This window comes from Crotalus tigris, unplaced genomic scaffold (genome assembly GCF_016545835.1).
Source record: "Crotalus tigris isolate CLP2741 ecotype Arizona unplaced genomic scaffold, ASM1654583v1 scf7180000019772.107562, whole genome shotgun sequence".
NCBI classification, from domain to species: Eukaryota; Metazoa; Chordata; class Lepidosauria; order Squamata; family Viperidae; genus Crotalus; species Crotalus tigris.
Genome location: NW_024097704.1, coordinates 76239 through 99849, shown reverse-complemented (window position 1 = coordinate 99849; position 23611 = coordinate 76239). Strand labels below are relative to the sequence as shown.

The window sequence follows — 23611 nt, the reverse complement described above, 5'->3', positions numbered from 1 at the left end:
ATTGCATAACTTTCTTACCTTATCCTACTTCACTATTACAGAGAAAAATGGTTACATATATATACATCTGTCCTCAAATACAATATAAGATCCTCAATTTTTTAGAAATCTAGAATAAGCCAAGATAGATAAGAAACTCCAGTGGCTTAATGGCTCTACCTGAATCTTTTCTGTTGTAGAGATGTACAATCAAAGCTTTCAAGAGTGTCTTCCAAAATTATGTCTGTATGCAAATCTTAATATAAGTGAACTATGTCAACCAAGGTATTTGGATAAGCCATGAAATATCAGGAGATCTATGATTATCTATTGAACTATTGGAGGCCATAGGAGGCTCCTGAATATCATTTGTACATTTAATAGAACAATTTTATGTTGGGGAGGAACTAGGACAGTGGGGAATTAGTGTTAATTGTTGGACAGAATTAAGAAATAACCTGGTGAATTGTGGAACAGATTCACTGAGTTTGGGAAAGGCTCTCTGGTCATTTGTTTTCTGACCAGATAATATGTGTTTGCTAAGCGCAGAGAGAGAGGTCTGTCTATCTGAAGGCCCGCAATGTAAGAGCACCAATGAGAAAAGAACACTGGCAGCTGTCCAAGAGGAGATGTGGTGGGCTGCCCTTCAGAAGGACAAGAAAAACTGTACTTGTCAATAGTCATGCATTAATGGAAGATTTAAATTAAAGTGGAGAGAGATATGCAACGACTCAGTGGAGAATGCTGGGCATTGAGAAAATGGCTGTATACCATAATGGTGGAGCCACTAGTCCAGGAATGTCAAAGTCGGGACGTCACATGATGTCGTGCAATGTATCGGGCCAGTTTTGCCAACAATGGGGTGGGTGCGGCTTCCATGTGACGTGTCCAACCCGTGGGCCGGCAATTTGACACCCCTGCACTAGTCAGAAAGCAGTACTTAAAATCCAACACATCAGTGCTAACTAGATAGATTTGTAAACAACAATCTTTCTAATCTTCAGTGTCTATACACTATTGCCCAGAGAATACATAACAAGAAGACAGAAGTAAATACTAACCTGGGAAATCAGATATTGCTTGGTTAAAAGAAATCTCATGGGATGAGAATCAAGATTAGATAACACTAGTGAAAAGATACGGCTTGTTCAAAAGATATATACCCTATAAAGAAGGAGGCAAAATAGCTCTGTATGTATAATAGCAATAGGCTTGTGAACAAATATATGCCCCCAAACTGGAAATCTTGTGGAAAGCATCTGCATCAAATTAAAAAGAAAAAGAAATAAATCTGACACTGTTGTAGAAATTTGCTGTTGGCCAGTTACTAAAGCAAAGGAAGAGGACATTCAACAAATTGATTTAGGCAATGGTAGTAAATGATATACTCAAATGATTCTTAACAAGATTCTTAACAAGCCTTAAGAAAGTCCAGCTTTAATTCTTTTTTCTCTTGCTGCCAATTTCTTTTTTTTAAAAAAGAAGAAATCATGGTGCCAGTTATCTTAGATTTAATACTAATGAGCAGAAAATAATCACTGAATAGATGGAAGGTATTTAGCATCTTGGGAGAGCACAGCAATATCAATGCAGCATAGAATTGTTTGAAATCTGGAAGAAGAAATAAGTTGGTAAATGAACTTCCAAAACCGGATTCTAAAAACATTATGTACAAACATATTCCTTATTAGAAGAAAATATAAAAAAAGCTTTTAAGGGCTTCAATAGATGAACTGTAGAGTACTTGTTATAATTAGATCCAGTTTAGTGCAGTGATGAAGTGACATAAAACTTAAGTCCTGGTCCTGTCCAGCCAGCGGTGATCTTGGGCCAAACCCATATATTCAGCCCTAGGAAGGAGGCAACAGTAAAGCATTTCTGAAATCCTGTGAAGAAAACTACAGGCAGTAGTTCAGATATGGGTGAGATAGATATGTAGATCACAGATGTTGAGAAACAAAAAATAAAATAAAATAAAGAAATTGTCTCAAGATCTGATACAAAAGGAAGAATAAAAATTGGCAGCTTATTGTTATAGTAAAGGAGCCAGAAAATCCAAACCTCAGAATAAGATGAGGCTAATAAACGCTCTAAAGTACTGAAACAACAAAGATCACCAAACTGAAATTAAAAGACAAAAAAAAAAAAGCTGATTTTGAGGAAGAAATTAGAACGAGCTGTGAAACAGATGTGACTTGTTTTCCCTGGAAGATTAGTGATAATAGACTTTATTAAAGAACCCATCTTTAGGAACAGATTTTCACTTTTGAAATCCTTACATTCACATTCACCTTTAAAAAAAACTATGCTATGAAACATTCAATCTTGTGGAACAGCATCTATTTACTTTAGCTTGCGTATCAAGTAGCATCCCATATTTAAACTTTATTAAATGAAAAACCACAATTTTGTGGTAATAAATATTTGTAGACAACCATATGGTCCAACTTTGCATTAGAAAATTCCAAGTGACTTTCCTTAACTTAGTCTTGTATTCTAAATTCTAAGTTCAATACCATCTCTATCTTGTCAGATTAAATTTGCTTTACATCTGATATTTCTTCAATAACATTTTTTGGATATAGTCTGTTCATAGAAACAGACATTATTATCGAAATGGTTGATATTGTGGCTACCATTTTCTGATTCCATTTTTTAAAAGTCTCCTTCACTATTTTTATTGGCATAAGGATCTTGTAAGAAATTTTCTACCAAAATCCTTTAATCCTGCCTAGCGTACAATTCTTGAAATCATAAAATTATTTATGTTGTGTCTTATAAAAATCAAAACAGAATTTATTTCCCATGAGAAGTTGTTTGTACTTTATAATTAATTCCAAAATCTTACTATAAATTTCAATATTTCAATTTTATCTGAGCCCTTAGTCAATTTATAACTTTTTAAGATCAAAATTTTATTTAGTTTTTTGCTGTTTATATCAGACTGTAAATTATTGAGCTCATAATTAGTGTTTTTTCATTCAGGAATGAAGACAGACTCATCAGGTGTTGTCATGCACAAGGTCTTTTCAATATTAAACAAAAACCAAGAACATGGGGACTTAGTCGCAAGCTGACAGGAGGAAAATTCAAAACCAATATTAGACAGTATTAGTTCACAGAAAGAATAGCAGAAACCTGGACCCAATTTCCAACAGAGGTAGTGGGTCAGTTATCAGTAACTGAGTTTAAACATGCTTGGGATAAACGCATGTCCGTTATCTGACAAAAAAATTAAAAATAAAAAAAAATTCAAAGAGCAAACTCTGGATCACTAGGTCTTTGTCTGCCATCAGTTTTCTATGTTTCTATGTTTCTGTAGTTAATTCCATTGTTTCCCATTGCTCAAACCCATGGAAACCTCTTGTCCACAGCCACGTTTAGGCAATCTCCTGTCTTCTCCTTATCTTTCCGACCTGTCCTTATCCATAATAGTCCCAAGCATCTGATCTACTCACCACTTCCTTGGTCTTTGTCACAATCAGTTCACTGCCCCAGCCCTAGAAATTTCAATGCAACGTCCCGAGCCTGCTTTTGCAGGCTCAGGACACAACAGCTAACTTAATAATAATTGCATAATTTTGGTTGATAGAATTGTTAATTATATTAGTGTTTTGTGGTTATAGAAGGAAAATTTATTATCAACAATAATTTTGCAATTATGGTAAAGTTATGGGAGCAAAATTGTAGGTGGCAAAATCAGTCCATGGCTTCTAACTTGCCTTAGGAATGAGAAAGCATTCTTCATTATCATGATATTGCCTACTTGGTTGATTGCTTGCAGATCTTTCATTACCCAAATTCAGAGACCATCAAGGCTCCACATTCTACTTTATGTCCACATTGTGTATTGATTTCCTCATAGAGATAAAACAAGGGTAAAATATTTGCCTCAATAGTTATCTATCAAAATTGCCAGTTGTCTTATAAATTAAGATACTGATATTGTTAAGTATTACTTTAACCCATTATTGATAGATTTTGTTATTTTTATTGTAAATTAATGGGATTGAATAAAAAGAAACATAAATTATTTTAAGGTTGAAAAAGAAGCAATACATTATATTAAGCTCAAAAGAACAGACTAAGGTTTGGGAAGATTTGGCCTGCATTGTTATTAAAGTAGATCTACACAGAATTTTGGGCTTTGTGATATATATATATATGTTCAAAAGGATAGTATTGAAGTAAGCATATATATTCGAAAGGATAGTGTTGAAATTTACCCAAGGCTCACAAAAGCCACAACCAGAAGCAGTAGAATCTCAGAAATATTGTGCTTTGGGAAAAATAAGACATAAATGTATTTTTAAAACTAGAGAGCAGAAAACTGGAAGACCCTGTTTTACTTCATATTATTAAGTATAAAGGATGATGGATGTGTCTTGTGATGTCCTTGTCAGAATGTTTTGAGGAAAACCAATATGTATTTCAATCTAAACTGCTTGAGAGAAAAGGGTCTGAAGCTACAGTCTTCAGTTATACTGTATAAAATCTGTGAACCCAGAGGTCTCAAGAGCAAGTGTGGCATATTGTACAGACTTATTTTGCAAAAAATATAGTTATTGAAATTACAGATCCTCAAACATTCCTATGGAAATGCAAATTCCATCTACCAAAAATCTGTCTGGTTTCTGCATACTCGCTTATCTTGGAGTAAGGACCAAAGTCAATTGAAATCCTTTGATATTTTTTTTTCTTGTTGATCTCGCCTTTGAACTTTTATTATTTCAGATTAGTGACTGCATCCCAGGTTTAAATTAGACTGACTTAGACTAGAATATGTTATCAGTAGATATGTTTGCCAGAAGAGTAAGGAATGTTGCTTAAATACATGCATTCAAGTTATACAGAAGAAACTAATGGGTTCCATCGCATCTTGCTTCATACAATTATTATTTGGGGAAAGTTGTACTTATTATTACCAGATTATAGAAAAGGTGTGGTGCAGAGTTAATATATACAAAAGGGAAGTAAATCTCCCAGAACTTTTCATAATTTATCTGATGTTGTTATAGACTTCAGCATTCAGGATTATGAAGTCTGCAGATATTTGTACCTATCCAAAGTCTGAGGTTTTTAAAAACTGAATGTTACTTTCCCATTCTGCTTCCACTGGAAATATTATTTAACAATATCTGACTCAAGATCCTGCAGGAAAAGGGCAGTGTGGACAACCGTGGGATCTGGCAGGGTGAGAGCTGTGAACCATAAACACAAAGCTTTCGCTGTGTCCCTGCACAACAGCTACAGTGCCCTTGCTGACCTTAATAGGGACATTAAGGAGACTGGTAAAGGTATTTGTGAAGATAACTCAAATAAGCAGGGGATTGTGGTCCGAGATGAAGAACTAGATTTTGACAGGGAGAAGTGTGAATCAGGTATTGCACATCAGTCATGCAAGAATAGAAAGGCTCCCAAAAAGAGAAGCTACCTTCTGGTAGGTGATTCAATTATAAGGGATGTAAATTTAGGAAAGGACACAGAGGCTTTGAAAGAGGTCAGGTGTCTTCCAGGTGCTACTGCCAGTAGGGACAAGAAGCGTATTTCTAAAATAATCAAGAATGGCAGCAAGGACTGTGATGTGGAGGCTATTGTACATCTTGGCACTAATGATCTGTCCCAAAAAGATGTACTCTCTGTGCAGAATGATTTCCAGAGCTTGGGGAAGGAACTTAGCAGAATAGGCTGTAGGCTTACTTTCTCAGAGGTTTTACCAGTGTATAAGGAGCAAAACGGAAAAGGCCAGCGCATAGCACAATTCAATATGTGGCTAAAGGAGTGGTGTAAAGGGGAAGGCTTTGGATATATTAGTCACGATGTCAGTAGCTGGTCCAATCAAAAGATGTACAAAAGAGATGGTTTGCATCCATCAAAAAAAGGGACTGAGTTACTCGGCTATAAATTCACAGATTTTCTGGAGGGAAATTTAAACTAAACAGCGGGGACAGGGAGTTAATTGATACGGAACAACCCTGTCCCCGGCAATTTAAAAACTATAGGGCTATCAGTGCATGTAGCATAGATGTGTGTGTGGACAAGAATACCAACCTTGCTACCAATCAAAATGAAGCCTCTAATAGCGAGTGCCACATAAAGTGCACTAACCAAATAGGTGGTAAGACAATAGGGGAACTCAGGCACCACACAGGTTATGTAGAAAGGAAACACAGGGCCACCCACAAAGGACTCAAATGTTTATACACCAATGCACAGAGTATGAACAGCAAACAGGGTGAACTAGAAATTCAGGTTAACGAGGGCAAATATGATATTGTTGCCATTACGGAAACATGGTGGGATGAAACTCACACATGGAACACACAGCTAGAGGGATTTAAATTATTTAAAAGAAACAGACCAAATAAAAGAGGAGGTGGAGTTGCTCTCTATATAAGAAATAACTACATCTCCACAGAAATAGAGTACAACAATGATAAAAACTGTCTTGAATGCATTTGGGTCAATATAAAAGGGGGGGGAAATGACATTGCCATAGGTGTATACTACAGACCACCCAACCAAACAGAGGAAATAGATGAACTTTTTGCTAGTCAGCTAACTAAGGTATGTAGGAAGCACACCACAATAGTAATGGGGGACTTTAACTACCCTGACATCAACTGGGAGACAAACTCCGCACCAAGTGGAAGATCAAACAGGTTCCTGGCAAACCTAGCAGACAACTTTGTCTCCCAAAAAGTAGAGAAGGGAACTAGGGGATTAGCCATTTTGGATCTAATTCTCACTAACAGAGATGAAATGATAGATGGTGTTGAAGCCATAGGAACCCTGGGAGGAAGTGATCATGCAATATTAGAATTCAACATTATAGAAGCACAACCAATAGAACACAGTCAAACTAGAGTCTTGGACTTCAAGAGAGCTAATTTCAATAAACTTAGAGAGGGCTTGGGAAGGATTCCATGGATGAGAATCCTCAAGGGGAAAACAACTCAAGAAGCTTGGGAAATTTTGAAAAATGAGATAATAAAAGCACAGTCTAGCACAATACCAACAAAGAGGAAAAATAACAGCTCTCAAAAGAAACCAGCATGGCTGCATAAAGAACTCTCTGACAAATTGAAAGATAAAAAGGACAAGTACAGAAAGTGGAAAGAGGGGAACATAACTAAGTCAGAATATCAGCAAATAGCCCGAGCCTGCAAAGATGAAGTGAAGAAAGCCAAGGCTCAAAATGAACTAAGGCTTGCGACCAAAGTCAAAAATAACAAAAAAAGCTTCTTTCAACATGTAAAAAACAAGAAAAAAGTGAAGGAAATGATTGGTCCATTAGTGGGTGGAAGTGGCAAGAAGGTGACAAGCAACAGGGAGAAAGCAGAACTATTTAACTCATTTTTTGCATCTGTCTTTACACAAAGGGAAAAAACAGACCAACCTATCAAAAATAGTGCCATAAAAAACAAAACAGAAACACAAGTTAAGATAGGCAAGAAAATGGTTAGGAGCACCTGTCCAGCCTAGATGAGTTCAAATCGCCAGGACCAGATGGATTACACCCCAGAGTTCTCAAGGAACTGGCAGATGTGATATCGGAGCCACTGAACTATATTTTTCAAAGATCCTGGAACACAGGGGAACTACCAGAGGACTGGAAAAGAGCTGATGTAGTTCCCATCCTCAAAAAAGGAAAAAAAATGGATCCAGGAAATTACAGACCTATCAGCCTGACCTCAATACCTGGGAAGATCCTGGAAAAGATAATCAAACAACGAATCAACGAACACCTAGAGGCAAACAAAGTCATTACTAAAAGCCAACATGGGTTTGTCAAAAATAGATCATGCCAGACAAATCTTATTGCATTCTTTGACCAAGTGACAAAATTAGTGGATCAGAGGAATGCTGTGGACATAATTTACTTGGACTTCAGTAAGGCATTTGATAAAGTAGATCACAACCTACTACTTGACAAGATAGAAAAATGTGGGGTAGACAGAACCACCACCAGATGGATCCGTAGCTGGCTGACCGGCCGTACTCAGCGAGTGGTCCTCAATGGAACTGCATCTATATGGAGGGAAGTGTGTAGTGGGGTGCCCCAGGGCTCTGTTCTGGGCCCAGTACTCTTCAACATCTTCATCAACGATTTGGATGAAGGGATAGATGGGGAACTCATCAAATTTGCAGATGACACCAAGCTGGCAGGAATAGCCAACACTCCAGAAGACAGGCTTCAGATACAGAAGGATCTGGACAGACTTGAACACTGGGCACTAACTAACAAAATGAAATTCAATGGTGAAAAAAGCAAGGTTCTACATTTAGGCAAGAAAAACCAAATGCACAAGTACAGCATAGGTGGCACCATGCTCAATAGTAGTAACTGTGAGAGGGACCTCGGAGTCCTAGTAGACAATCACCTAAATATGAGCCAGCAGTGTGCTGCAGCTGCCAAAAAGGCCAACACAGTGCTAGGCTGCATTAACAGAGGGATAGAATCAAGATCACGTGAAGTATTAATACCACTCTTCAATGCCTTGGTAAGGCCACACTTGGAATACTGCATCCAGTTTTGGTCACCACGATGTAAAAAAGATGTTGAGACTCTAGAAAGAGTACAGAGAAGAGCAACAAAGATGATTAGGGGACTGGAGGCTAAAACATATAAGGAACGGTTGCTAGAATTGGGTATGTCTAGTTTAACGAAGAGAAGGACAAGGGGGGACATGATAGCAGTATTCCAATATCTCAGGGGCTGCCATAAAGAAGAGGGAATTAAGCTATTTTCCAAAGCACCTGAAGGCAGGACAAGAAGCAACGGGTGGAAACTAATCAAGGAGAGAAGCAACCTAGAACTAAGGAGAAACTTCCTGACAGTGAGAACAATTAATCAGTGGAACAGCTTGCCTCCAGAAGCAGTAAATGCTCCAACACTGGAAGTTTTTAAGAAGAGACTGGACAGCCATTTGTCCGAAATGGTGTAGGGTTTCCTGCCCGAGCAGGGGGTTGGACTAGATGACCTCCAAGGTCCCTTCCAACTTTACTATTATTATTATAAGAGTTCTATTATTAGTATCAAGTAGAGTATCTAATTTTTAATATGAATTATTTATTTTTTGGAAAACAAGAATGCACAAACAATATAGTAGTTTATTCTAACTCTTATTATATATGCCTAGAACTCCTCTGGCCAGCCATAAGTTAACAGGCCTTTTTTTTTTTTCAGATATCCTAGATGATCTGAGAGACTGATTCTTAGGGCTTTGTGCAAGTAAGGCAAATGCAATGTACTTGATTGAATTACAACTCCTTTCACAAACAAATGTGATATACATTCCACAAGAAATCTACATCTTGTATGTTCCCCTATATCTGCTTATTTGTCTTAACTTTTCTTAGAGCATAGACTGTTAGCAAAATCTGTCTACATCCTTAAGTTACACTGAATATGTAGTAGGAAAAAAATAACATATATACAGTATAATTGTGCAGTAATACATAATGTGTCATAATGTTTATATGTGGCCTAGGGCTATGCTACACAAACTGACAGGAAAAGACTTTGAAGAAATCTTATTAAGCCTTCTGGATGATGCTTTACGACTTGGTGACCCGCTGGGGGAAGAGGGAACTGGCCCACGGAGACAGAGGGGCAGCACATGCACATGTGCAAGTCGAGGTGTGCGTGCATGTGCCAAACGAGCCAGAAATGGGCTGTGGCCTCGGGGTTGGGGATCCCTTCTTTAGCATTTCAAGGACAGGTGATTCATTCATGCCAATATATTTTGTGAAGCACTTCACACAAATTTATTTAAAATTCTTAACTAAATTGAACATCAATCTATATAAATTCAGTTTCCAGATCTCATGGAAATTTTAGCATGGGTTTTTATCCTATTGTTGTTTAAGTGCTGACAATTACAAGTATTTTAAAAGAGACTAAATACAAAAATAATAAATTCCTCAATTATAGTGTATACAGATACTCTTACGTTTGGGCTCTGATTAGATTGGGATTGTATTGCATTTTTATTTAAGTCTCTTTCATATACTTACATGCAAGTTTGTGCATGTATATATGAGAAAGGGAGTTAAATATATACACAGACTTGAAATGGACAATTAAACCAGTTTTAACAAATAACAGATTTGTTATTTACAGGTAAGCTATAAAACTGCAGGTAGTCTGTAGTTTGACTTTTGTTAAAATGAATTGTTAAAGGATTTCGTTCTCCAGTTAATGTTTAGTTAGTGATTATTAATTCCTTTTTGAGGTGGTCTCCCATGGAGAATGAGACACGCACACAGGTATCTCGGGATGGGAGCCCAGAGCTGACTCCAACACCCTCTTTTATTGTTACTAAGGTTTTTACATCACACAGCATAATCAAAGGACGTATATAGGGGTGGTTACAATATATCAAATAACAGACATTCTCCAGATGCAAGGCTACGCAGGTATTCTTATCAGAGTCTGTCCAAATGGTTGATGAATGCATCCTGTGTCTAGAGCAGTCCTTTGTTATCTCAAGGACCTTGTGGGAGATGTCTATGGGCAGATGCCCATGGACATTTTTGTGCAATTAATCCCACATCTTCTCCTTTTCTGTTTTTTCAATGTTACTCACTTCCAGTTCCAGAAGGGATCTTGATTCACTGATTAAGGCGTCCTTCCTAGTGGAGGGCGTAACATTTTTGCACATTTGCAGGAGGGAGGGAATACATTGAATACAACAACATAGCAATACAAATAATATCAAAATGGTTATTATAATAGAAATCAAAGATCGTAGCCAGGATCCATCCGGTAGCCAGGACCAAAGGGCACCCCAAATATCCACGGTGCCTGATCCATCACTGCGTAAGGGATTATTTTGGAGCAAAGATTCCATTTTCCTGGCTGTAGCAGAAATATTAGGTTGAAAATCATGTATATACATACAACAATGAGAATGAATTAAAGCACACACACCGCCTTTTGCTGCTAAAATAATATCTAAAGCATACCAATTTTGCAAAACTACTTCCCTTATTTCCCCCATTTCTTGATTAATCATTTTAATGCTGTTGATTGTTTCATTAAACATATGAACAGTCCAATTGTGGGAGATGTCTATGGGCAGATGCCCATGGACATTTTTGTGCAATTAATCCCACACCTTTTGAAAAGATGCATAAAATGCTACTATTAAAATCAACTTAGATTGGTGATGCAAGTTATTCATATTTATAACACTGGAACATTATTCATCATTTAGATTACAAATGTAAAAGATGCACTGAGTGAAGGATAAATATGAAGTATGTTAATGATGAAAAAGGCAAACACATTGAAGATAATAAAATGCACTGTTATAGCATAATCTTGCTAATTTAATAGGAACAGCTGTGTTTTTGTGTGGGTGTATGTATGTGTGGGTGTGTTTGGCATCATTAAAAGAGCAGATCTGTTGTATTTCTAAAAGCTTTATGTCACAGTGAATTGTTAACCTCCAAGGTACCAATGTTTGATACTAACATTTCTGTCACATTAAAGACCAAAATATCAAAGACCAAATGTTACTTTTAATATTCACAAGTATCATAAGATACCATAATCTACGTTTGGCATAGATTTGTTGATATAATCAACAAATATATAATGAGCCCTGGTAACGCAATGGTTCAAATGCAGTATTGCAGGCAAATTCTGCCAACAGCCTGAAGTTCGATCCTGATGGGACTCAAGGTTGATTCAGCCTTCTATCCTTTCAAAGTCTGTAAAATGACCCAAAGTTTGGGTGGCAATATGCAAATAATGCTTCTACATTGTAAACTGCCCAGACAGTCCTGTAAAGTGCTATGGGGACAGTATATAACTATTTCTATTGCTATAATGGAATGAATATTTAATAAATCAAAGAAATCAGTTTTGGAACTTCTATTTGGAAGATGATGATGTACTATGCATAAAAAAATCGGAAACAATGCAGAATTTCCATTGTGAAATTGTAAAATAAACTTTCTTTTTTTTAGGTCAAGCATTAATGAGATAAGTCTTGCAATAGAATTTCTTTTTTCATGTTATTTTGATTATTATTGTTAAAAAAATAATGTTATTTATCTCTTGTATGTGAATGTAGTTAATAAGGAGATATATTCAATAGAAATTGCCAGAAAATTGTAACACTTCTAAAATTAATGCCAAATTCAAAGCCATCATTAAGAAAAATTATGAGACTGAGCTGGTAAAACAATTTTCTAGTAATATAAATAAGCTTTATTTTAAGGAGGTTTCAGACTGATATCTTTTTAAGGTCATAAGAATAAGAATCCCTATATTGTACTAGTTGATGAGACTTATGAAGCATAGTGTCAAATCCAAAATCAAAAATATTATTAGAATGGCAGTAATAATTATAGTAAATGTACAGAACAATTTACAAAAATAAAATAAAAATATAGAATTACAAATCAGCAAAAAAATTAAAAATGCTGTAGATAATTCTCAGTTAATAGTGCTACTTGGAACTGAAATGTCCATCACTGAACAATGTGGTTATAAAGCACAATGTAATATGGCCATGTCACTTTGTGGTTTTCAGTTACTGTTGTTAACTAAATTCCACGATGTCATTAAGTGTAATATCACATGGTCACATTTGCAATCTTTTGCCAGTTATCCCATTGAATTTGCTAGTAGGAAGCCAGCAATGAAGATCACAAATGGAAATCATATGACTGCAAGATGCTGTGATGTAATTGTGAAGACTACTTGTTCTACTTATTCAGTGCCATTACTAGTTTTAACAGTAACTGAATGAGTGGTCATTAAGTGAGGACTATCTGCATTATAATTGTGCACATTTGGAAATATGCACAATACTGAGAATGTTAAAATTGAGAAGGTTATTATACAAATAATACCATATTAATGGCATAATCAAGCCTATATTAGAGATTACAAAGGCTGGATTTTACACAGCAAAAAAAAAGTACTGGAGTCTAGTCGAATTCTAATAGCAATAAGCCATTTGTTTATGCGTTAGATTTTATCTAGGTATTCAGGGTGATATCCAGGGCATATTCTCTATTTTCCACACAATAATTTTCCTGTAAAGGAAATTGAATGAAAAGACAGTTACTGACAGTAACAGTCCTACAGTGAGCTTTCCTATGAAGGTAAATTTTAGTCTTCATATTCTGAATCTTAACTTGTATGCTAGAACCGACTTGCAGCCAAAGTGAACAAGCAGGCAAGCAGAGGTAGCGTGGAATATCCTGCATGCTGCCTACAAACCAACTAGGAGCAATCTGCATTGATAAAGTTTGTGGATTTAGATTCAAAAGCAGTTCCCTGTTGTTCACTAACTTCTATTATTTTTCTGTTCTACTTTTAGTTACATGCAACTACCTATTGGCAAATTTAAATTAAGCGTATGATTATACTGTGGCTTTGCAAAGCATTTCCTGAATACAGGCTGGTCAGGCTTAGCCAAAGTTAAAACAAGAGTGATGTGTTGAACAATTCTTACTGTTTCACAAATACAATGTCTATCTGGAGGACGGAGTTGAGGGACATTTTAGGAACTGAAAAAAATGCATACCAATTGTCTTTCAATTTGAGCTTTATGTGGTAGTCATACTCTTACGATCTGATCTAAATCTGATTTAGATTTTGTTCATACGTTCTTAAGGATTTATCAGTGAGCACAAACAAAAGCAGTTTAACAAATTAGTATGTAGATAGATGATCCATGGATTATTATTCTACTTATTCTTTTCTTCTTCAACATTATATTCCCAATAAATTTTGAAGCTTTTTGTGAAATAATAAATCACCAAACAGCTGCTTTATCAGCACCTGGTCTTAATTACTTTAGTATCATTATATTATACTAAAGGGCTATTGTTTTTGCTTATAATATCTGGATTATGATTTTAATTACTTCCCACATCTATAACTTCTGCTGAATGATCAGGATTAAGAATGCCACAAGCAATTTTTGGGGGGTATATTCAAAAGAATTTTAACTAGTCTGTTCGCATGAATTTTATAATGCAAAATAATGGAAAAAAACAGATTTTTAGCTTGATTAAAAGAAAAATATACAGATGGCAAAGATTGAATAATTCATCATTAAAGTTGGGAATAATTTAAATCAAACTTCCATTTCCAGATTTACAAGCTTTATTTTTAGTATTCATACATTGTTCATTTCTTAAAAAATGTAGTTTTTTTAGTTGCATGGCAATTAGGTGGTTATTTGGTAGTTAATATATTAATATATTAGCAGTTCTGTCTCAGCAGCTTCCTTTGAGTTGATTAATTGAAATGTATATATTTTTTAAATTCAATGAATAGAGGAGATTATATCATTATATCAGGACATAAAAAAATTATCTGGTCCTTAGTAGTTCTTAAGTAGGTACATACAACCTCAGATGAACAGCAACACATAACATATTACACTGTGTCCTTATTTATTTTACAAAGAAAGCCAAAATGGAGAAGCCATGTGTGAAAAACTAAGTATACCTTATGATTCAATAGCTTGTAGAACGAACCACCTTTAGCAGCAAAAACTTGAACTAAGAGTTTTCTATATGATTTTATCAGTCTCTCACATTGTTGTGGAGAAATTTGGGCCCACTTTTCTTTATAATAGTTCTTCAGTTCACTGAGGTTTATGGGCATTTGTTTATGCACAGTTCTCTTGAGGTCCCACCACAACATTTCAGTTGGATTGAGGTCTGGATTTCGGCCATTGCAACACCTTGATTTTTTTTTTCAGCCATTCTGTTGTAGATTTGCTTGTGTCTTGGGATCATTGTCTTGTTGTATGACCCAATGTCACCCAAGCTTTAGCTATCAGAAAGAAGGCCTCACAGTGTGATTCTAGAATACAGAGGAGTTCTGGTATACAGAGGAGTTTATGGTCAACTCAATGGCTATAGAGTGCCCAGATCCTGTGGCTGCAAAATAAGCCCAAACTATCATGCCTCCACCACCATGCTTGATGGTTTGTATGAAATGTTTGTGCTGATATGCTGTGTTTGGTTTTTGCCAAACATGGCACTATGCATTATGGCCAAACATCTCTGCTTTGGACACGTCTGTCCCAAGGACAGGTTTCCAGAAGTCTTGTGATTTGTTCAGATGTAACTTTGCAAACCAAAGCTGTGCTGCCATGTTCTTTTTAGAGAGAAGAGGCTTTCTCCTGGCAATCTTTCCAAACAAACTATAATTGTTCAGTCTTTTTCTAGTTACACTGTCATGAATCTCAATATTTAACATGCTAACTGAGGCCTGTAAACTCTGAGATGTAACTCTTCATCTGACTTTGGGTGAATTTGCTGGGCCATCTGCTCCTGGGAAGATTGGCAGCTGTCTTGAATGTTTTCCAGTTATGAATGTTTTCCAGTTTCCTCATTCTTGAATGATGGACTTTAAATTGTTATAATCCTCCCACACTGATGGGTAGCAACAATTGTTTCTCTACAAACATTGCTGATGTCTTTCTTCTTCTGGCATTGCGTTAACACACATCTCAATGCTAGAGATCAGCAGACTTCTAAAACTTAAGGTTTTATAGAGGTAGTCATACTTGCTAATTGATCAAGGGCACTTGATTAGCAGCACCTGGCTGCTACTTAGCTTCTTCATCCCTGTGGAAGCAGTAAGTAGTTTTTACACATGGCTTCTCCATTTGGCTTTCTTTTTGTAGAATAAATGAGGACATGATATAATATATCATGTGTTGTTGTTCATCTCAGGTTGAGATGAACGACATGAGCAACAACACAACAACACATACCTATTTTTAAGAACTGCTAAAGACCAGATGATTTTTATAATGTCTTGAAACATAAAATCATACAACACAAACAGGGTGTACTTTCTTTTTCACATGATTTCAGAAATCATTGTTAGATCTACCATACTGAGAATATGGAAAGTCAGGCTTTGCCTGAAAAGTCCTTTGTGGCCCTCAGCACAAAAAGCATTCTATAGTATAGTTGATAAATAATAGGCAAACACAAACAATTAGCATAATTGTGAGATACTAGAATTTTGTCAAGGGGAACAAACCCAGACTCACTCATTTGTGAAATGGGTGGCTATGTAAATTGGTTTAATAAATGAACAAATAAATATAAAATCAAGAAAACAATTGGCAGAGGACATAATTATGAATGGTTTTATTATTTACAGTTATCTGAAAAATGTAAAACAGGTTGCTGGAATTGGGTATATCTAGTTTAATGAAGAGAAGGATGAGGGGTAACATAATAGCAGTGTTCCAATACCTCAGACATTGCCACAAAGAAGAGGGAGTCAAGCTATTCTCCAAAGCACCTGAAGGCAGGACAAGAAGCATTGGATGGAAACTAACCAAAGAGAGAAGCAACCTAGAACTAAGAAGAAATTTCCTGACAGTTAGAACAATTAATCAGTGGAACAACCTGCCTCCAGAAGCTGTGAATGCTCCAACACTGGAAGTTTTTAAGAAGTGACTGGACAGCCATTTGTCTGAAATGCTATAGGATTTGCTATCTGAGCAGGAGGTTGGACTAGAAAACCTCCAAGGTCCCTTCCAAATTATTATTATTATTATTCATTATATCACTAGAGAAATAGTCTATATTTTAAAAGGCCACTTCAAATTCATATTGGAAATGTGAACAACAGTAGGAGCCATTTTATCATATTCGGTGGTCATGGGAAAAGCTAGAAACTTTTGGGTCCAAATACATACAATGATTCAGATGATTTTAATGATTATAATTCAACTGAAACTAGAACTTCTTCCTTTGGATTGATGGATAAACAGTTAGAAATTAAGTTATGGAAAATTGTTTTTATATATGATAACTGCAATGAGATTATTATTATGCACAAAGATGGAAAGATTTGGCAATACTTAAGATAGAGGAATGATTGGTGTAGATCAGGGATAGAGAACATTGGCTCCTTTATGACTTGTGAACTTCAATACTCAGAATTCCTGAACCAGCAGTGCTGACTCAGGAATTCTGGGAGTTGAAGTCCACAAGTCATAAAAGAGCCAAGGTTCCCTACCCCTGGTGTAGATGATCCAACTTGATGAAATGGCCAAACTGCTTTATTAGATTACAATATCTATGTTTATTTGTAACTGGAAATCCTTATAGATTCAATATGTAAAAAATGAATGTATGATTTTGATTATTAGCTAGGATAGATTATAGAAAGAAAAAAGAGTCATGACATAACTTTAGATAGAGGAGTCAAGTTACAGTTGTACTTAGAATTGTACTGGAAGCAAGATTGGAAGCCATTTCTTTATATCAGGGGTGTCAAACTGCCGGATGTAACTGTCTGTGGACTGGATGCATCATGCTGAAACCGCGCGCACCCCAGCTCCGGCAATGGGGAAAAAGTCATAATACTTCGTGACATGTCATGTGACATGGCAAGTTTGACACTCCTGCTTTATATAATTTTCTTTCTTTTCCATTTTTCTACTATCTTTTTTTGTGTATCTTTATTTATTTTTCTTTCATTTTATCTTTTTCTCTTCTCTTTTTTGCCCTATTTTACTTTGTATTAGTCTTATTCTTGTGTTTAATATTTCCCAATTAATAAATTCATGTATTAATAAATATTTTCAAGGGGAAACAGAATGCTCACTTTGCATTCTCATTTCTTCTATTTCTGTTGCATACTTGTGACTAGGTAGAGCTCATTTTCATCTCAATTTTCCCCCTTCTTTTCATATTCCTAGTGAAATGGAATTGTTCGTTCTCTTAAGAAAAGAGAATTTAAATTACATTTGTTTGTTGATTATTACAAAATCAGTTTTGTAAACTTCTGACTTGAAAAAAGTCATACTATAGAGACGGACAAATGGTAAATCATTGTTAATCATCTTGAAAAATGAATCATCTGTGATAGAGCAAATCTTAAAACTCAGTTTCTGAATTAGTTATCATATCGCAAGTTTACAGATTGTGAGTATGCAGTATTGCTAAATAAAATATTAAAAATTTGAAGCTTAAGCAGGAAACGTCCTGTGTTAAATGAGAACCATTGTGTAATTAAGTAGTTCATGAAATATTATCAACAATTACATACATCTAAATTAGTGTCTATATAACTAAATCGAACATTTCTAACAGAATAAGCCAATTGTTTGAAATGAAACTTATGAATGCTTACCTTTTTGTTTCCCTTATTTTTGTCTAGGCTTTCGAAAAATAAGTCTTGATGACCTCAGAAAGGCCTACATTGTAAAAGATGTTCAACAGTATATTCTTCATCGCTTGGATCAAGAAGAAGCCCTGAGACAACATCTCACAAAAGAAACTGCGGAAATGTTGAATCAGCTTCACATTAAAAGCAGTGGTTGCTTTCTGTACCTTGAGCGTGTCCTAGATGGAGTAGTAGAAAATTTCATTATGCTAAGAGAAATTCGTGATATCCCTGGAACGTTAAACGGACTCTATCTTTGGCTTTGTCAGAGACTTTTTGTGAGAAAACAGTTTGCAAAAGTCCAACCTATTCTGAATGTAATCCTTGCTGCTTGCAGACCAGTCACAACAACTGAATTGTTCCATGCAGTGTGGACCAAAAATATGTCATTGTCTATGGAGGATTTCCAGCGCAAACTAGATGTTCTATCAAAAGTTCTTGTTGATGGTCTAGGAAACACAAAGATCCTTTTTCATTACAGTTTTGCAGAATGGTTGTTGGATGTAAAACATTGTACACAAAAATATTTATGCAATGCAGCAGAGGGACACCGAATGCTAGCAATGAGTTATACATGTCGAGCCAAGGATTTAGCACCGTTGGAAGCACAAGAATTTGCTTTGCATTTAATAGATTCAAATTTACAACTGGAAACATCTGAGTTAGCTTTATGGATGATCTGGAATGGTACTCCTGTTAAAAATTCTTTGTTGACGTTGATCCCTAAAGAGCAGGAAGTTTTACAATTGCTAGTAAAAGCTGGTGCTCATGTTAATAGTGAAGACGATCGGACATCTTGCATTGTGCGACAAGCATTAGAAAGAGAAGATTCTATTCGAACTTTATTGGATAATGGTGCTTCAATAAATCAATGTGATTCAAATGGAAGAACATTGCTGGCCAATGCTGCCTACAGTGGCAATCTTGATGTAGTGAATTTGTTAGTTTCTAGAGGAGCAGATTTTGAAATTGAAGATACCCTTGGGCAGACAGCACTTACTTTAGCTGCACGGCAAGGGCACACCAAAGTTGTAAATTGTTTGATTGGATGTGGTGCTAACATAAATCATACTGACCATGATGGATGGACAGCATTGAGATCCGCAGCTTGGGGTGGACATACTGAGGTTGTTTCTGCACTTCTGTATGCTGGCGTAAAAGTGGACTGTGCAGATGCTGACAGTCGAACAGCTTTGAGAGCAGCAGCCTGGGGAGGACATGAAGATATTGTGCTGAATTTGTTGCAACATGGGGCTGAGGTGAACAAAGCAGATAATGAAGGGAGAACTGCTTTAATTGCTGCGGCGTACATGGGGCATAAAGAAATTGTAGAGCATCTTCTAGACCATGGTGCAGAAGTAAATCATGAGGATGTGGATGGAAGGACTGCTCTCTCTGTTGCTGCTCTTTGTGTTCCTGCTAGCAAGGGACATGCTTCAGTTGTGAGCCTTTTAATAGACAGGGGAGCTGAGGTGGATCATTGTGACAAAGATGGAATGACTCCACTGCTAGTAGCAGCCTATGAAGGGCATGTAGATGTTGTTGATTTGCTTCTAGAAGGTGGAGCAGATGTAGATCATACTGACAACAATGGCCGCACTCCTCTTCTTGCCGCAGCGTCAATGGGCCATGCTTCAGTTGTAAATACTTTATTATTTTGGGGAGCAGCTGTGGATAGCATTGATAGTGAAGGACGGACAGTTCTTAGCATAGCATCTGCTCAAGGTAATGTTGAAGTTGTACGGACTCTGCTAGATAGAGGATTAGATGAAAACCATAGGGATGATGCAGGATGGACGCCTTTGCATATGGCTGCTTTTGAAGGTCACAGATTAATATGTGAAGCACTTATAGAACAAGGTGCTCGGACTAGTGAAATTGATAATGATGGACGTATACCATTCATATTGGCAGCCCAGGAGGGCCACTATGACTGTGTGCAGACTTTACTGGAAAATAAATCTAATATTGATCATAGAGGCTATGATGGGAGAAATGCACTCCGTGTTGCTGCTTTAGAAGGACACAGAGATATAGTTGAACTACTTTTCAGCCATGCAGCTGATGTGAACTATAAAGATGCTGATGGCCGGCCAACACTTTATATCCTGGCCTTAGAGAACCAGCTATCAATGGCTGAGTATTTCCTAGAAAATGGTGCAAATGTAGAAGCAAGTGATACTGAAGGAAGGACGGCACTCCATGTTTCCTGCTGGCAGGGCCATGTGGAGATGGTACAGATACTGATAACATACCATGCTGATGTAAATGCATCAGACAATGAGAAACGATCAGCTTTACAGTCGGCAGCATGGCAGGGTCACGTCAAAGTAGTTCAGCTTTTGATTGAGCACGGCTCCTTAGTTGATCATACATGCAATCAAGGTGCTACTGCACTCTGCATTGCAGCCCAAGAAGGACATATTGATGTTGTGCGGATATTACTGGAAAATAGTGCTGATCCAAATCATGCAGATCAGTTTGGACGCACAGCGATGCGTGTTGCTGCAAAGAATGGGCACACGCCAATAATTAAACTACTGGAAAAATATGGTGCTTCTAGTTTAAATGGATGCACTCCTTCCCCAATCCATACAATGGAGCAAAAACCTTTGCAATCAGTACCTTCAAAAATGCAGTCCTTAACCATAAAATCAAACAGTTCAGGGAGCACTGGTGGGGGTGATGTACAAGCTGCTTTACGTGGTTTGTCAAATGGGCCATCTCATGCTTTTAGTTCTCCCTCTGAATCCCCTGATTCAACAGTTGACCGTCAGAAGTCCTCTTTATCTAATAATTCACTGAAAAGTTCAAAAAATTCTTCACTTCGTACAACTTCATCTACAGCAACTGCCCAAACAGTACCTATTGATAGTTTCCACAATATGTCCTTTACAGAACAAATACAGCAGCATTCACTGCCCCGCAGTAGAAGTAGACAGTCCATTGTTTCACCTTCTTCCACTACTCATTCTTTAAACCAGAATCATAGTTCACCAAATAGTGAATTTGAATGGAGCCAAGTGAAACCCAGTCTAAAATTATCAAAACCAAACAAAACTGGGAAAACTGAGAACTCCAACAAATCCGGGTCTACTGGGAAAAAAATAAAGCAAACCACTCCTTCACAACCAAAAGTTTTAGAATATGAAATGACTCAGTTTGATAAACAGTTATCTGTTACCAAATGTGGCACTACTGTGCCTCTTAAAAATATGCCTGCTGATACACAGTGCAAAATTTTAGTCCCTTCAGCCCAGCAAGAAGTTTGCCGGTCCCAACAGCAGTTTCTGATCCATCAACAAAGTGGAGAGCAGAAAAAGAGAAATGGAATAATGACAAATCCAAACTACCATCTTCAGAGCAATCAGGTTTTTCTTGGTAGAGTGTCTGTACCACGAACTGTCCAGGATCGAGGACATCAGGAGGTTTTGGAAGGCTATCCATCTGCAGAAACAGAATTTAGCCTTAAACAAGCCTTAAAGCTTCAAATTGAGGGAAATGACCCAAGCTTCAGTTACAAGAAAGAAACACCATTGTAAAAGGTGAGCACCTTTTAGAGTTATCGTATTCAAAGAGTTCTTAGTTAGGCATTGTTGCTGATGGGCAATCAAGAATGAGAATTGGTGATTTTCTAGTGAACAATAGATTATAAACCATATAAATGTTAAATGGTCAGAGGCATTTAATGTACATTGCCTTAAACCACAACCATGTGGACATTAATAGACTCACAAAGTTTACTTTTATGGGACCTTGAAACAATTTCTGCTTGCCACATCCATTCATTAGCCAAATGGTGAATTTATGGATGCCCTATCAAAATAATTCTAATGCTTTGGTAAAAATTAAAACTAAAACTTAAATGAGATCATTAATATTGTTGCTTCTTTAGGTAATTTAATTGTGTTTATGTTTATTAATCAGATGCTTTGATTAATCTCTTTCTAATTATTTAGAAAGTAGCTGCATGATTATGTTGAAGTGAAATACCCAATTTTCTGTTGTTTTAAATGTAACTGCATTATGCTTCAGATTTTGTTACTAAAATAAATGATAAAAAATTAGTTGAAACTGGTATGAATAGCAAAACCAGTACAAATTACATTGGTTATGAATAACTTTTCCAAACTAATCTTTTTTTAAGTAGCCATTAATCCAGAGTTGAATGAAATGCTATGAACTTTGATATCAGTGTGATATTTTTCATGATCTATCATTGTTTTGTTATGAAGTTAGTTAAAAGAAGACTAAAGGATATATTTTGGTCGAGTCCCAGATAATTGAAAAGATTGCATTATAGCCTGTAGAATGTCATGCATTTCTCCAGCACTGGAGATGGATAATCCACTCAGTGGGTTGAGACTGTATTCCTGCCCAATCAGATCAGTCAGCCAAAGTTGCCACGCCTGTCCTGGACCACGTGATCCCAGTCTTGACTGATCTCGCCCAGAACAGACGTTTTCAACTTTGGCTCCTAGACAGGTATAGTTTCTTTCCATTGGTGGATTATTTCTCCAGTAGCTAGGAGTTTAGCTTAAGTTAGTTGGAATTAATAGGTTTAATCTGATTGAATACTCTAAAATTTCTAAATTCTTCTAAAGCACAGGAACTGAAATTTAGACTCCTAAAGGATTATCTCCCTAGTTAAGGAAGGGAGTAAACCCCTTAGAATCCCTCCCCGACCCAATCCCTCTTCCTCTGCTATCCACGTCGGGCCGGTTTTTAACAAACGTTAGTTCCGTGCGAGTAGCAGAGAGTTAAAGGGACGCGTGCGCGGGGGAGGGAAGTCCGGGGACGCTTGCAGGCGGCGCTAATCAGCTGGGGAAGCGAGTCGCCGTTCTCTTAACTCACCAGGCACTTTAAAAGAGCCGTCATTACAGGGGTGGCTCAGCACACGCGCGGCCTTTGTCTTCCTCACGCATATGGCACAGGCAACGGGGAGCTACCGCGCATGCGCGGTAGCCATTTTAATGCATGCGCAGTAGTTTTCCGGAATACAGAGGCCATTTTTTCGGAACAAATAAAGAGCCATAAAATCGTACGTGGCCAGCAAGTGCGCACACGCAGCTGGAATTTGGATTAAGGAAGCAGGTTTAGAATAAGAATCCTTAAAGACCTCCTTCTTGGTCCGGCCTAAAGGTAAGGAGCTCTTCTGCACTAGGATAATAGAGCTCCTTACTGAGATACATAATTCCCTTGCAAGGGTGTTTTCAGAGCTTTTACTCTAGGACTTGGTGTCTTCACCCAAAAAAAAAAATAAGTTGCCTTTTGGCTCCTTCTGGACTTCGGGTCCCCCATTAGTGGCCCATACGCTTCTAGATTTAGCGGTGGGTTCCAGGCATCCCCAGTCGTGTGCCTGTTCTTACCACCACAGTCAAGTCGGATTCCAGGCATTCCCATTAGCGTGCCTGTCCTTATCCATGCACAGTGACTAACTCTGACCATTTGCAG

General features: G+C 37.0%; 1 protein-coding gene across 1 annotated transcript in view; it reads left to right on the top strand.

Moving 5' to 3' along the window:
* Nucleotides 1–23611, top strand: part of ANKRD50 (ankyrin repeat domain 50) — a 32648-nt gene that overhangs the window by 2144 nt on the left and 6893 nt on the right. Inside the window, exons 2-3 of the mRNA XM_039364521.1 lie at nucleotides 9170–9214; nucleotides 18152–21702. Of these exons, the coding sequence (XP_039220455.1) occupies nucleotides 18280–21699 (3420 nt within the window). The 5' untranslated portion in view covers nucleotides 9170–9214; nucleotides 18152–18279 and the 3' untranslated portion in view covers nucleotides 21700–21702. The remainder of the gene's footprint in view (nucleotides 1–9169; nucleotides 9215–18151; nucleotides 21703–23611) is intronic.